Genomic DNA, 14,201 nt, shown 5'->3' on the forward strand with positions numbered 1-14,201 from the left:
TTTCCTTTCCTTTCCTTTCCTTTCCTTTCCTTTCCTTTCCTTTCCTTTCCTTTCCTTTCCTTTCCTTTCCTTTCCTTTCCTTTCCTTTCCTTTCCTTTCCTTTCCTTTCCTCCCTTCAGGCTCTCCCATGTGCCACCAGCCCTCCTTTCTCACTTTCAGATTTGTGTTAGAAATGTGTGTGTTCATACATATGTAAACACAACCTGCTTGGTGTGTATAATGTTACTTGTATGTATGTTTCAGGACTCATTGTTTGGTATTGAATACTGTGCTCTTCCTTGGGGAAGATTTTTCTCCCACACTCAGCCTTCCTCAGTTGCCTGTAGTTCTTGGTCTGGGGTTGAGAGTTTATTAGCTTTCCTCTGCCTCCATTAACCTGTCTGTTGGTGCCTTCCTTGTTCAGCTCATGTTTAGGCAGCCATGGTATTGAAGCTTCATCTCCAGGAGACAAACTAGCTTAGCAAACTTCCTGTACTCTGGCTCTTACTCTTTCTGCTCTGTCTTCCACAGTGTTCACGAAGTCTGAGATGTAGGACTTGTGTTAAAGTTGTATCAGTTGGGACTGGGTTTCAGAGCTCTGAATGTTTTGGTTTGGTTTTTGGTTTTGGTTTTGGTTTTGGTTTTGTTGTTGTTTTCTGTAATGGTTTCCTGTTGCAAAAAAATAATGTTTCCTTGATGAGGGGGGAGGTCTCCACTTATATGTGGGTATTACAATAGTATTTATGGTCTAGTTGGGGATAATGATTTAGTAAAGTAACAGTTGTAGGTTCTCCAAGACTCACAACATCACAACTACCTAGCCTAGGTAGTTGGCTATGTTTCCAGCACCAGGCATGGTTTGCCTCTTATTGAGTGGTTCTTAATTCCAATTAGAGAGCTGTTGGTTACTGTCAAGGTATGCCTACATGAGAACATTTTATTTATATATGTGGCTGGGCATAGTGGTACAGACCTTTAATCCCAGCACTTGGCAGGCAGACGCAGGTGAATCTCTTAAGTTCGAGGCCAGCCTAGTCTACAGAGAGAATTCCTGGACAGGCAGAGCTACATAGAGAAACCTTATCTCAAAAATAGATAAAAGTGGGCTGGAGAAATGGCTCAGCAATTAAGAGCACTGACTGCTCTTCCAGAGGTCCTGGTTTCAATTCCCAGAAACCACATGGTGGCTCACAACCCTCTGTAATGGGATCTGATGCCCTCTTCTGGTGTGTCTGAAGATACTGACAGTGTACTCACATACATTTAATTAATTAATTAATATGTATGTATGTGTGTGTGCAGATAGATAGATAGATAGATAGATAGATAGATAGATAGATAGACAGACAGACAGACAGACTCATATGTATTGTAGGTATTCTTAGGTAGCTAGAGAACAATGATTCCTCATAACCTTCAGCCATCTTTATGGTTATTTTACTCTCCCCCTTCTGTATTCATCTACCTCCCTCCCCTGTCTCTAAGTATCCCACCCCATTTCCCACTTGAGTTCCCCTATACCCTGCTATCGCCCTCTCCTCAGTCCATCTGCCTCCATTTTACTTTGCTGGTTTCTGCAGTTATTCCAGGTTATATATTCACATATCAATAGTTGGAGCCGGGAGCCTCAGATGACAGAGAAACTGCAGCGCTTGTCTTTCTGGGTCTGGGTTTCCTCATTCTATATGATTTTCTAGTTCCATTCATTTGCATGCAGTTACCTGTCTATGAGGTCATTTTCTTCCATCTGAATGGTATCCATAAAGTGCATGTGTATTTGCACCACATCTTTACTGTCCAGTCATTGGATGAAGGCCATTGTCTTCACTTCTTAGCTACTGTGAACAGAGCAGTGGTGAACATGGCTGAGCAAGTATCTGTGGAGTAAGATGTTGGTCCTTTGGGCAGATGCCCAGGAATGGTATAACTAAATCATATGGTAGATTTTATTTTTAACTTTTTTTGAGAATTCTCCACACTGATTTCCAGAGCAACTGGACCAATCTGCAATCCCACCAACCACATCCCCTTCAGCATTTGCCAAACCACTTTCCTCTTCTTTCTCTTGAGACTTGAGGAAAGATACAGATGTGATTTAAATGAGAAGCTTGCTAAATAGAAATCACAGTTCTTCATAATACCCACAAAACTCTTGATTAACACTTGCAAATGTGATTAACCGAATATATTATGTGTCAAGACAGAAGTGAACTTTCAGCAGTCCAGCCTTCATCTGGAGTCAGTGAGCCTAGCTCTAAGCTAAGAATGGGACAGGCTTAGGAACAGCCCTTCCAGGATTCGACAACTGTCTTAGAATCAAGAACTGAATCCTCGTGGCCACCCATCAAGGCTCCCCATAAACACCTCTATGTCTCAGTTCATCGGTGTGGTCAGCCAATGTCTCCTTTGTCTCATTAGCTGTAGGTCACTGTGAATGTCTCCAGACCTTTGTGATGTCTTGATGCAAAGGTACCTGTATAGAGGAAGCATCTTCAGCAAGCCATTCTCAGGTTTTAAAATAACCTTTTCTCCATCTGCAGATGACCTCAACTTGTCTGCAGAGAAAGGATAAGAATGAATCAAACTTACTAGAACACTTTGCAATTTTAATATACCATGACTCTGGCAAAAAGTTACTTTATGAATAATCAAGTCATGAAGGGCTTTCCTCAATGGCAGGGACAGTTAAGGCTATAGTTTTTAGTTTTCTCCCTTAATTTTTTTCTCCAAGGACATTTTTCTAAATCATTACTTTTATGTTGTTAGTGAATGTCAGGCACCTGAATACACAAGTATCAGTGGTAAATGTGAACACCAATGGAGCATTCCTTTTTCAGAAGTTTGTACCTGTGACTTACTTTTTTGTTGTTCTTTTGAAATAGGCTCTTACTGTATAGCCCAGGCTGGCTTTGAACTTGTGAACTTCTGGCCTCAGCATTTCTCATTCTGAGTGCTGGGATTCAATTCACCACAATCAATTTGTACTTTGTGATAAAGACTTTGGGGGAGAGGAGTAAGAAATGGAGAGGGAGTACATTGGAGTCTTCTGGAGTTGGTAGGCCTTTAACTTGTATTGCCAAAGCTAGCCTTGAACTCAGATCCGCCACCTTCCGGGTGCTGTGTTGACAGTCTTACAGTACTACTCCTGACCCAAAGCTTTTGACTGTATGAATTTTCTTCTGGCGTTGGCAGGGGTTGGAGGGTGTTAGTTTGCAAGATGAGAATAAATCAAGCCATCCTCAGTGTTCTTTTGAGAGCCATGGACTTTGTGTGTTCTCATACCCCAAGTGAAGAGTCATGGATCTCGGGTCTTCAGCTACAAGGCTGGTAGGTCTTTACAAACTGTGGATTGGAAAAATGGTACAGGATAGCTGAAAGGGACCGGAAACAGCAGACATCAGGATGAGGTCTAGAGAGCACGTGACGTCTGAGTGGATGCTCCAGGAGAAGAGTAAATACAAAATCTTTTAAAGTTTTTATTTTCAGCATCCCTGCAGTTTCCCCTTTTCCCAGTGAAAAGGAGAATGAAAAGCCAAACACATCCTGGTATCAACGATGATGTTGAAGTATGCACACATCAGATTCCTAATGGCAGCATCCTGAGGGGAAGCCTGAGGTGGACTAGCTCAGGCAGACACTTCCATAGAATTGTAAAGCTGTGGGGGGCCTGGAAAAGTCATGTGACATAATCATGTGCCTGTGTACACACACATCCTTTCTTTTCAAAGAAGAAGACAGTGGTCTCCACTAGGTTTGTGACATCCTAAGTTGTGCTGTAGGGCTGGAGCACCACCTTGTGGTCAAGTTCAGGCCAGTACTCTAAAAATAGCTCTTGTACCTTTCTTAACCAGACCTATATTTCTAGTACAGTCTCTTGTGGCTACCTAAGACTTTGAGAATAATGTTCTCCATTTTATGATGCATATAGTAAAACATGCATACATAAACACATATATGAATATTCAAAATAACATGACTTATGTATGTATCCTTAGAGGTTTGAGCTTCCATTTTTGGTGTAAGACCTTTCTGGCTTAAAAAAAAAATAAGAGTGAGAAAAGACAGGAGATGTATAATAATGTATAATAATATATAATAAGGTATAATATCTTTCTCCAATGCCAAACAAACACTGTCTTTATAGCTCAGTAATTCTCTTAATTCCCTTATGCTTGTAGGTTTTTGGTGGGGGTTCAAGACAGGGTTTTTCTGTGTAGCCCTCACTGTCCTGAAACTTGCTCCATAGACCAGGGTGACCTCAAACTCAGAGGAGTCTGCCTGCCTCTGCCTTCAAGTGCTGGGATCAAAGGCGTGCACCACTACCCCCTGTTTCCCTTACATTCTTATGATTGTCTATACAATGTGGATAAGGCATTGGTCAAGAAGCCAGCACTCTGGGTGAGCACTGGATAAACTTAGTCCCGTGCTCTACTCAGCATCCTTGTAGCCTGCATGTTCCTCTTGCCCATGTATAAAGTTTATTTTTCTGGGGTCAGGAAAAGTTGTGCAGAGATGGAGCCAACGTTTTAAGTGATTTCATTTGGAACTGTGAAAACATGCTGATTTTCCTACATTCCAGCCCATTGCTACATTTCAGTGGTTTAAAAAAAAAAAAAGATTTAAAAAAAAAAAAAAACATAGCCTAACAATTTGAGTTCAAAGATTTTTACTTAGAAGTGTGTTGAAAGTATATTCCTTATGAAAAATATGGATCTTTTTACTAACAGGCTATTTTATGTACTAAAGTTACATTCGTTCCTTGTGTAAATCTATCCACCCATATACAGGGTTTAGAAGCTTGAAAGCTGAAGGAGAGTGTCACAAGCCAGTTTTTACACCCAAACTGCTTCCTTTTGCCTCTCCCTGAATTCAGTCAGTATCAAGCAAATGGAAGTAAACTAGGAATTCAACTTCTCATCCCTAGTGGACTGGGAAGTTAAAGAACAGTGTGGTCTCAACCCTTCCTAATGCTGTGACCCTTTAATGATCCTAATGCTGGATCCTCATGTTGTAGTGATTCCCCCAAGCATACAATTATTCTCATTGCTACTTCATAACCTTACTTTAGATAGTTATGAGTCGTTGTGTAAATATTTTTGGAGACAGAGGTTTGTCAAAAAGGTCTCCAACCACAACTGAGAAGCACCGTTATAGAGCAAAGACCAGGGAGGGAGGCTAAGAGAAGAAATACCCAGGTGTTATTTGTTATGCTTTCTAGTCATCTCCATAGCCATTATCACTTGTCACGGTACCAGAAGACATGGCACTGGAAGCACACAGATGGGATCATAATGAAATTAGAGACGGGTAATCATTCCACTCTAAGTGAACAGAGATCCTGTACCCAAAGATAGGCAAGGTGAGTGTGGCTTAGAGTTCAGCAAGGTCACCAGGTGCTACTGGGGACTGAATTCTCCATCAGCCTTGTAGGCTAAAGTCTTGCAAACTTTCCTAAACAAGAAGTCAGAAAGGGATTACTAAGTTTGCCAGTGACATCGCCAAAGACTAAGAAGAATGTTTACTTAAAGAAACCCGCAACAGATTCTAGGTAGTCTGGCATTTTGCACATGCTGGGTGGGTGTTCAACATGCTTGTTGTCTTGTGTTACATGATAAAACTGACTCCATGGTGTTACTTTTGTGAAGCTTACTCATGGAGATGTCAAGCATAATGACATCTGCACTGCTGGGTTTGGTCTGTTACCCTTGTGGTTAACTGAAACTGAAGTTAAAGCTCAAAAAACCCCAAAACCAAAAACACTAAAATTAAAGAAAAACAGAAACAGTGAACCAGGAAGATGAGCTTCAGGCCAGCCTCAGCTAAAAACAAATTTAAAAATCAACATTTTTTCTAAACCTACTGATTTAGCCAACCAGATTCTTCTCAAGTGCCCTCTGGAAACAGTCTCTGTTATCCATGATACTGCGTCTGTTATATAAGACACAGGTTGTACCTTTCTGGCCAGTCTCAGCAAGAGGATTTTATTTTTCTGGTGGGTTGAGATGTGACTGAGCAGAGGATGAGGCTGCTGAGGCTTCTCCACCCCACTGTTTGAGACCTTCCTTGCTCAAAACAGACAGTGGCTTTAAAATATACTGTCTCTTGTCTCAAAGGCGTTTCTTTCTTGCTTCAGAATGAATGCTGGGTAGACTCTTTTGTCACAGGTTTGGGGACCCATGCTCTTATTTTCAAAGTGGGGCAGACCTACAGAGACCAGAAACAATACAAAACAAACTCAAGGTTTTATGAATTGGGGACAGAATGTTACTGCAATCCGTAGTCATCCCCTACCCTTGGAATCTTTGTGGAATGAATTTAGAAGAAACATAGGGCTTCACGTAGAAGACAGGGATTATCACAGAGTCACATATGGGCAATAACTCAAGTGGCTACTGAAGAAGAAAACACTGTCACAGGTGACTGGCTAATGAGACCACTATGGTGACACTATATGACACTGTATCACTTAAGAGGCTACATACTGTATTTTCTAGTGTCTAGAACAGTTTTCCTGAGGCGTGTTTTCCAGTTTATATGATCAACAGAATTAACTCTTGCTGTGTGTAGGGGAGGGGGGGAGGGAATGTTGTCTCTGTTCTTTGAGAGATCTCTGCTACATAGGAATCTTAGGACACTTAGGGCAGTGCAGAGTCATGTCTCTACCCAATGCCAGAGATAACTCAGATTCTATTTTTTCTTTTTAACCAGAAATCAAATAATAGGACAGAGGGAAAAGCAAGAAAAGGTTTTGTTGTGGGAGATATTTAAATCTCGAACCTGAACAGGACAGGTTAATGAAAACACAACTCAGTAATTATGAATATATTCTGTAAGCCTAGATTGGGCAGATACCCCTACACTACTCTGTTCCCCAGCTATGAGACCCTTATAACTTGAGGGTTTTCCAGACCCTGCGTCTGTCCTTCTACCTCCTGCTTCCCAGTCCTCTCCTCCATTGTCTTCCTCCCCTGCTCTCTTCCACCAACTTTTATTTCTCCACCTCCCCTTCCTCTGCCCAATCACTGGCTCCAGCCTTTATCTTACAAATTAAGATGGGCAGAAGGTTCACTAGAATTCATCTGTGTAAAGACTTCACAGGAAAGGGGAATTACCATCAAAATACAAGGCCAGGACTATCCTGGTTTTAAAGCCATTAGAACAACTGGGCTTTCTCAGGTGGAAATAGGCTTCTCGCTGTGGGCCCTGTCCAAGTACTGAAACCGATCCATGCACGGAAAACGTCCTCCCTTTCATAAAGCACTTGAAAGCCCACTAGTATTTCCCTCCCTCCTCTTTACCTATCAGTCTTTCTCACACAAAATTTGCAGTGTAGAGATACAGGTGGGCCTGGAAACTGATGAAGCAGGGGTCCTGCTGAGAGCAGGCTGTGTCCTGTAAATTACTCCATCTTGAGTAAAGCTTCAAAGACTGTACCTAGTCCTGAGAGACTCAGGTGTATTTTAAAAGATACATTCATTGTTTTAATGTATATGAACGTGTATATGCATGTATACTCAAGGAGGCCAGAAGAGAGTGTCAGACATCCTGGAACTGGAGTTACAGAAGGCGGTGAGCCATTACATCAATGCTGGGAACCAAAACGGGTCCTCTACAATAGTAAGCTCACTTAACTGAAGAGCACCCCTCCATGTTCTCGGGAGATACTGTACAAGCAGATTTCGACTGCATTTTGAGGATACAGTGTGACTACACACCTGTGTGAACATGAATAGCACCATCTGTCTGGCACCACCACGCACACAGAATAAGACAGCTTATTCCTGCAAACAGAGAAGTCACCATTGTATAATTTATTGGGAGTGAATTAAGACACTAGGGGCATATTGGCATATTGGAATTGTATCAGGGATACCAGACCAAGAACCTCCTGGATATACTGGAGGCAGGAGAGCCAACCTGGGATCTACTTGGGTGGGTTATGAACAGCCCCTCTCCTGATACACATGGTAGTCTAGTCTAGCCCCTTTACCTACTGTACTACCCACACACCCCTCTGTACAATGCACCCAAGCACGCCCCTTAGGAACTCAGCTCCTCCTTCTCTTGGACCCCTTAATGGAAAACTCCAAACAAGAATGACTACTGAGTATCATGTGGCCTGCTGCTCCCTGTAGGTTATTTTGATCTTTTCTACTGTTTTAAATAAAATTTCCTGTAACTTTGCAATCAAGGTGGGCTTTTACTTCAGTACTGAACAAAACACTAAGAACCCGGAAACAGGTAGTCCAGACAACAGCCTAGACTACTGGTACACACTAGACAAAGGAAATGGCCAGCCAGCAGGATTTACAGCCTTTTATACAGGCAGCCAGTCCATGGTGCCTAGGCCAGAAGGGAAGTAGGTGAACAAAAACCCTGATCTCATCCTGTTACTCTTCTGGGGCTCAAAGTAGCTGAAATCAACTTCAAGCCCAAAAGAACTCACCTGGACACTAGGAAGAGGCAGACACTTTTTGCTACAGTAGTCCCCATACCTAGCATCTGACTACCAAATATAGGCATCAAGGACCAATAGGCAGGACTCCCAACTGTCCCTGGGGCTCAGCTCAGTACACGATCATCATGTAGCCTGAGCCGCCACCTGCACTCACTTAGCTGTCTTGTTCCTCAGGTAGACCAGCCTGGCCCTCATCCTGTACCTTTGCACTCAAACCATAGCTGCTGCTTCAGCCTTTCTTGCATCAATATGAAAAGGAAAGATAATTCAAAGAATAGGTTTTTATTTATATTACAACAAACTTCACATATGATATATATTTGACTATACTTCAAAGCTGGAGGGGATAAGATACCTCTAGCTGTACAAATTATACACAGTAATAAAGCAGGATGTAAGAGAAACAGAAAAAAATGAAACAAACACCGGTCACCTGACAAACACCTGTTTAACTGTAGGGCACAGTAAGAGCAATGAGGCATTGCTCCCATATTCTGAGCTGTTTGCCTCTGGCCATATCTCATGACTTTGTTCACAGTGGTGATGATGTCACCCCCCTACTGCCTAGCTGGCAACACTGGTCTTCTCTGCTCTCGAGCTCTCTTTGGGCTTGGAGTAGTCCCAGGGCCGCCTGCTCTCCGTGAAGCCGTAGAGCTTCCTGAGTGCCACCCGTGCTGCTTCTTCCTCTGCAACCAGTACAGTTTCCCCTGGTCCCTCTGCAATCAGCTTTTTGTCACTAGGAAGAAAACAGACAGGGATCTGAACACCAGGAAGACAGAGCACATGAGGCAGTTATGCCTTCCATCTCATTACATATAAATACAATAACCTATGAGGCCCAGCTCCTCCAAGGCAAAGCACAAGGCGGCACAAGGATCAGGAGTTCACAAAGACTAGAGCTGGGTGGTGGCACACTCCTTTGATGGCAGCAGTTGGGAGGCAGAGACAGGCAGATCTCTGAGTTTGAAACAGCTAGATCTACACGGCAAGTTCCTTAGATGAGAAAATCTTCATACAAAGATTGGAAAAATATTTGCAGAAAATTTCATCTATTATCTTAGATACTCAATGTCCAAATCTACCACTCTAATTGAAGTCTCTGTCTCTTTGTGTCTGTCTCTATCTGTCTGTGTATCTATCTACTATCTATCTATCTATCTCTATGTATCTATGTATCTATGTATGTATGTGTATATATATATGTATGTATCTGGAAAGCATATCTATCTATCTATCTATCTATCTATCTATCTATCTGTATGTATGTATCTGGAAAGCATATCTATCTATCTATCTATCTATCTATCTGTATGTATGTATGTATGTATCTGGAAAGCATATCTATCTATCTATCTATCTATCTATCTATCTATCTGTATGTATGTATGTATGTACCTGGAAAGCATATCTATCTGTCTGTCTGTCTGTATGTATGTATGTATGTATGTATGTATCTGGAAAGCATTCTACCACTGAGCTACACTTCTACCCCACTTTAATCTTAAAACCCGAAATCAATTTCAGACAGGTTTATTTCTAACAAAACTGAAAGACTGTAAATGTGCTGATGCTTTGATAGACAGCAAAGCTCCTTTCTTCCACTCTGAGGCTCGGTTGAAGCTGCTGCCAAGAACAGATCAAGATAGAAATAATTTTTTTATATTTTTATATAAAAAATATAAGATGAGCTTATATCCCATGAAATTCTATAGCAAACCGCTGCCAAAAAGTGACTTAGCAGGAGCTGGAGGGAAGGCTCAGTGCTTAAGAGCACTGGCTGCTCTTGCAGAGAACCCAAATTTGGTTCTCAGGGCAAACCCAGCAGCTAACAAACATCTGTAACTTCAGTTCCAAGACTGACACCTTCTTATGGCCTCCACATGCATATGGTGCAGACATACACGCAGGCCAACACACATAAAATCTTCAAAAGTTACTATTAGCAAAACACAGATAACTTGTCTATTAGTAGCAGAAAGGGAAAAATAAAAAACCTACCACCACCATCAATAATAGAAACCAGATAATGACCCTATTCACCCTGATCCACCAAGGTCTCACTGTGTAGCTCTGGGTGGCCTCTCTATATAGACAGGCTGGCCTCAAGTTCAGAGATCTGCTTGCCTCTACCTCCTGAATGCTAGCCTAGGATTAAAGACATGGACCTTCATGCCCAGCTCAGAGATACAATTTTAATGCTATTAGAAGTAACACTTAAAAACTGGAAGTCTATCTTTAAGGCTTTCAATCAAAATTAAAAAGCGAAGAATGAATTTTTACTAACCAGTATAAGCCAACAAAATATAAAGGCAAAGCCGTTGTGCTTCCAGACTGCCTGGTGAGTCTAGACTCGGGAGCCGCAATGTTTCTCCTCTTCAGCTCCTCTACCAGGAGTCCCATGGGATTGACGACGGTCCACATCTCAAAGAGCTCTTTCCCCGTCATTTGTGTAATTAAAAAGTCCTGTGCATAAAATGAACGGTTATACACTTAAATTACAACAAAGAATATTATGGCCAGAATTCAAAATCCCTTTTTATCATAAAAACTGCAAAGAGAATGAATGAATGGCCAATGTACACATTAACCATGTACAGCCCGAAAATCTGAAATGCTCGAAAACTTGAAACTTTTTGTACTAAAGCATTGCTTGCAAAAGTGGAGACTATAGCGGATGTTCAGTTGCTGGCTTTGGAATTCCAGTTTGAGCTTCTCCCCACAGGCAAGGCCATGCACACACTTTACCAGAATTATACCCAAATGTCCCCATAGGCTGCCGTTGGTTTGTATTTTTAATAAAAACCATAGTAGAGTTTAAAATGCTTCAATTTCAAACCTCGAGATAATTATGTCAAGCAAATATAACCTATGAAAATTATTCAGGAGACAAACTCCTGCCTTAGAAATCAAGAGTCAAATTTAAATTTAAAATAGAAGAAAGCATGTATCTGTCTACTTACTAAGGACACACCCACGAGGACATGCCTCCCCTCCATGGTGGACTACATCCCCTTTTAAACCCTGAACTAAAATAAACATTTTCTCCTTAAAAATAAACCAAACCAAAACAAAAATCTTAAAAAGCTGAAAATAACGTAACTCTCCAGGACTCACAACCCCGCATTTATTCTTTGCTTTCAGGATACTGGCCAAAGAGAAGCGAACTAACAACCACCGATTACCATAAAGATAGTTTGGGTCTTTGTAAGTTTTGGGGTTAGGAACAGTCAGTTCTACCAAGATCTAGCAAAGGAATGCATGAGAAAAAGAAATTTCCCCGTCTATCCACATCAAGCATGTCTGAACAAGTGCAATTAACCATTACCCACCCTGATGAACAGTGCAGCCCTTTCAGGACCACTGCTCTGCAGCAGGGCTCCAATCACCGCAAAGAAAGTCCGACGTAATACGGGCAGGGGGACAGGAAACTCCGCACTGAGGGTCAACTGCTCCACAGCTAAGTTACTGGCCACGTGACAGACGACGGCCTCACTAGTAAGAAAGCTGACTAAACTCTCAATGCCTTCAGTGGGCAAGTCTGGGAACTCATCTTCAAGAAACTGTGTGAGGCACCGATGTGAAAAAGACAGCCCTTGTTCCGACAGTTCCTGATTGTCCTTAAGGTTCAGAAGAGCAGCTTCTTTCCCTATGCCGAGGTTCTGACGTTTCTCCTCTTCGCTTTTGATGTAGCAGCTATTGATAAATGCAGTTTTGAGAAGGTCCAACGAAAAGGTTTCTTGTAAGCGAGGTCCAAAGGCTTGTATCTCCGCATGGTAATCCCAGTTTGGCTTTTCTGAGCTGAGGAGGCAGAGACAGTAAGAGATGGTAAGGAGGATGGCATGGTACCATGTACGATGTGTTCTAACCTTATTACATAAAGGAACACAGTAAAGTTTGTTTCTTTTATTGTCAGGTTCTGACAGTTTAAATACAAAAAGTAATACAGGTGAACACTGGCAGTTCTTTCTTACAGTCTACATATAAGGTGTGGATTTCTTCCCTTTGGCATAACGGCCATATCAAAGAGATTGCTCACTTCAAATTAGGCTTCTCTTCTAGCTTTTAAGTTCCTTCTTTCTGCTCTAACAGTGAGATTATGCTTTCCACCTAAGTATGAACAAATTATAACTACACAAATCCAGGCCACAAACTAAAAGTAATTATACTTAGTTTATATCCTATGTATTTAAACCTCAGAAATGTCCAGTTGGAATTTCCAGTCATATAAGCTAGTATCAGGATTACGAGTGTGTGAAAATTTCATAACCACAGGCGAGGGTTGGGGCTGTTGTAATTCAGTGGCAGTGTGCCTAACTAGCAGACACAAAAGCCTGGTGTGTGCAGGTACACCATACAGACACACACACACGATTCCAGGAATTAAAATGTCTTTTCCTGGAGGAAAATAAAGCCACAATAAAACCCTTTAAAGTTAAAAGAGAGAGAAGAAAAAATAGAGATATCTAGGTGGAAAATCATAAATCTAAATGTGTTTTCTGTGGGGTTTTTTTTTCCAATCTTAATTCATGAATCTTAAAATACCCACCTGTCTATTGGGCAACGGAATGTAAATGAAGATATGATTCTGAATTTTGCTTATTAAGCCACAATACTTTGTAATAAAAGATGTGTTCTCACTGGTATTAGTGTGAACAAGATCAATATTCTCCTGGAAGGCAGTATTAAAGTAGTAATCAAAATTTCAGCTCAGGAATAACTAGCTAACTAGAGACAGCTCCCGCTTCTTTGGTGTACTAACAAGCTAATGGAAGTCAGAGTAACTGTATCTTGTACTTTGGTCCACAAAGACAGAGTATACAGAAAGTGCATGATGCAGGTTCATATAAGCATGATGCACTTTATCAAAATGTGTGGGTTTTTTGTTTTGTTTTAATTTGCCCTCCCACCTCAAGCAGCAGATTAATTAATCAAAAACCTAAACTTTTACCCTCTTACTCTGGGCAGTGGACACGAAATTCAGTTCCACACAGAACTAAATTTTTCTGCCCTGGTACGCAATGCTGTGGAATGAATGATCTTATTCCTCTTAAAGGTACCCAAATGGCCTGGGATTAGGAAGTGACAAAAGTGGGCCACGTCCAATCCCAAGCAGTTACCCTCTGGCAGACCTCATTTGTTTATTTTCGGCTAGTGAGATTCTGCAGGGGACAGCCCGGCCCCTGTCGCCCAGTTCCTCTACCCCAGGTCACTTGCGGACACGTCCCCACTGCAGCTGCAGTGCAGTGTCCTCACCGCCACCTTAGCCATTCGACCCTCCCGAGACGCCTACCGTCGCACGGGCGGCGGCGGGCAGCGTAGCAGGCGCCATCGCTCCAGCTCCTTCTGGAAGCGGAAGGCGGCACGGAATCCCTTCAGCACTCCCCGAACCGGAGGCGCCAGAATGGGGACGGCCGGAGCCAAGAGGCAGCGAGGGCCCGGCTGCAACAGCCGCAATACAACAGAAGCCATGGCGAAAACCAGGCAATGGGAGGCGGAAGGAAGACAGCCGGAGCGGTGTAGCCGGAACGCGGTTCCCTGGAAACTGGTGCAGCAGCAGAGAAAGGCCTGAGCACTAAAGGACACACAAGAGGGCTAGTCCAATGCGCATGCGCAAGCGCTTTTTTTTTTTTTTTTTTTTTTTTTTTTTTTTTTTTTTTTTTTCCTTTCTTCATTCTGTAAATGTGGGTGCAGAAATTACTGGGAAACATGGGAAACAGTTGCTTGGCCCTGTCAGTCTCTCTTGTGTTATTTCTCATTAAAGCAA

At 42.1% G+C, this 14,201-nt stretch overlaps 1 protein-coding gene across 1 annotated transcript; it reads right to left on the bottom strand.

Annotated features, from left to right (window-relative positions):
• Window positions 1-8,703: 8,703 nt before the first annotated feature.
• Mrpl44 (mitochondrial ribosomal protein L44) lies at window positions 8,704-13,944 on the bottom strand. Its single transcript, XM_034521096.2, has 4 exons — window positions 13,728-13,944; window positions 11,767-12,235; window positions 10,722-10,900; window positions 8,704-9,173 (listed from the first exon to the last, which is right to left on the bottom strand). The coding sequence occupies exons 1-4, from the start codon at window positions 13,904-13,906 to the stop codon at window positions 9,002-9,004; spliced, it is 999 nt and encodes a 332-aa protein (XP_034376987.1). The 5' UTR covers window positions 13,907-13,944; the 3' UTR covers window positions 8,704-9,001.
• Window positions 13,945-14,201: the final 257 nt, after the last annotated feature.

This window comes from Arvicanthis niloticus, chromosome 17 (genome assembly GCF_011762505.2).
Source record: "Arvicanthis niloticus isolate mArvNil1 chromosome 17, mArvNil1.pat.X, whole genome shotgun sequence".
NCBI lineage: Eukaryota > Metazoa > Chordata > Mammalia > Rodentia > Muridae > Arvicanthis > Arvicanthis niloticus.

Coding starts and splice junctions, on each gene's coding strand:
- Mrpl44 (XM_034521096.2), bottom strand. CDS start 13,906: ATGGCTTCTGTTGTATTGCGGCTGTTGCAGCCGGGCCCTCGCTGCCTC. Junction 12,236..13,727: donor CCGCCGCCGCCCGTGCGACG/GTAGGCGTCTCG, acceptor CTGCCTCCTCAG/CTCAGAAAAGCCAAACTGGG. Junction 9,174..10,721: donor TATTTTGTTGGCTTATACTG/GTTAGTAAAAAT, acceptor TTTTCTTCCTAG/TGACAAAAAGCTGATTGCAG.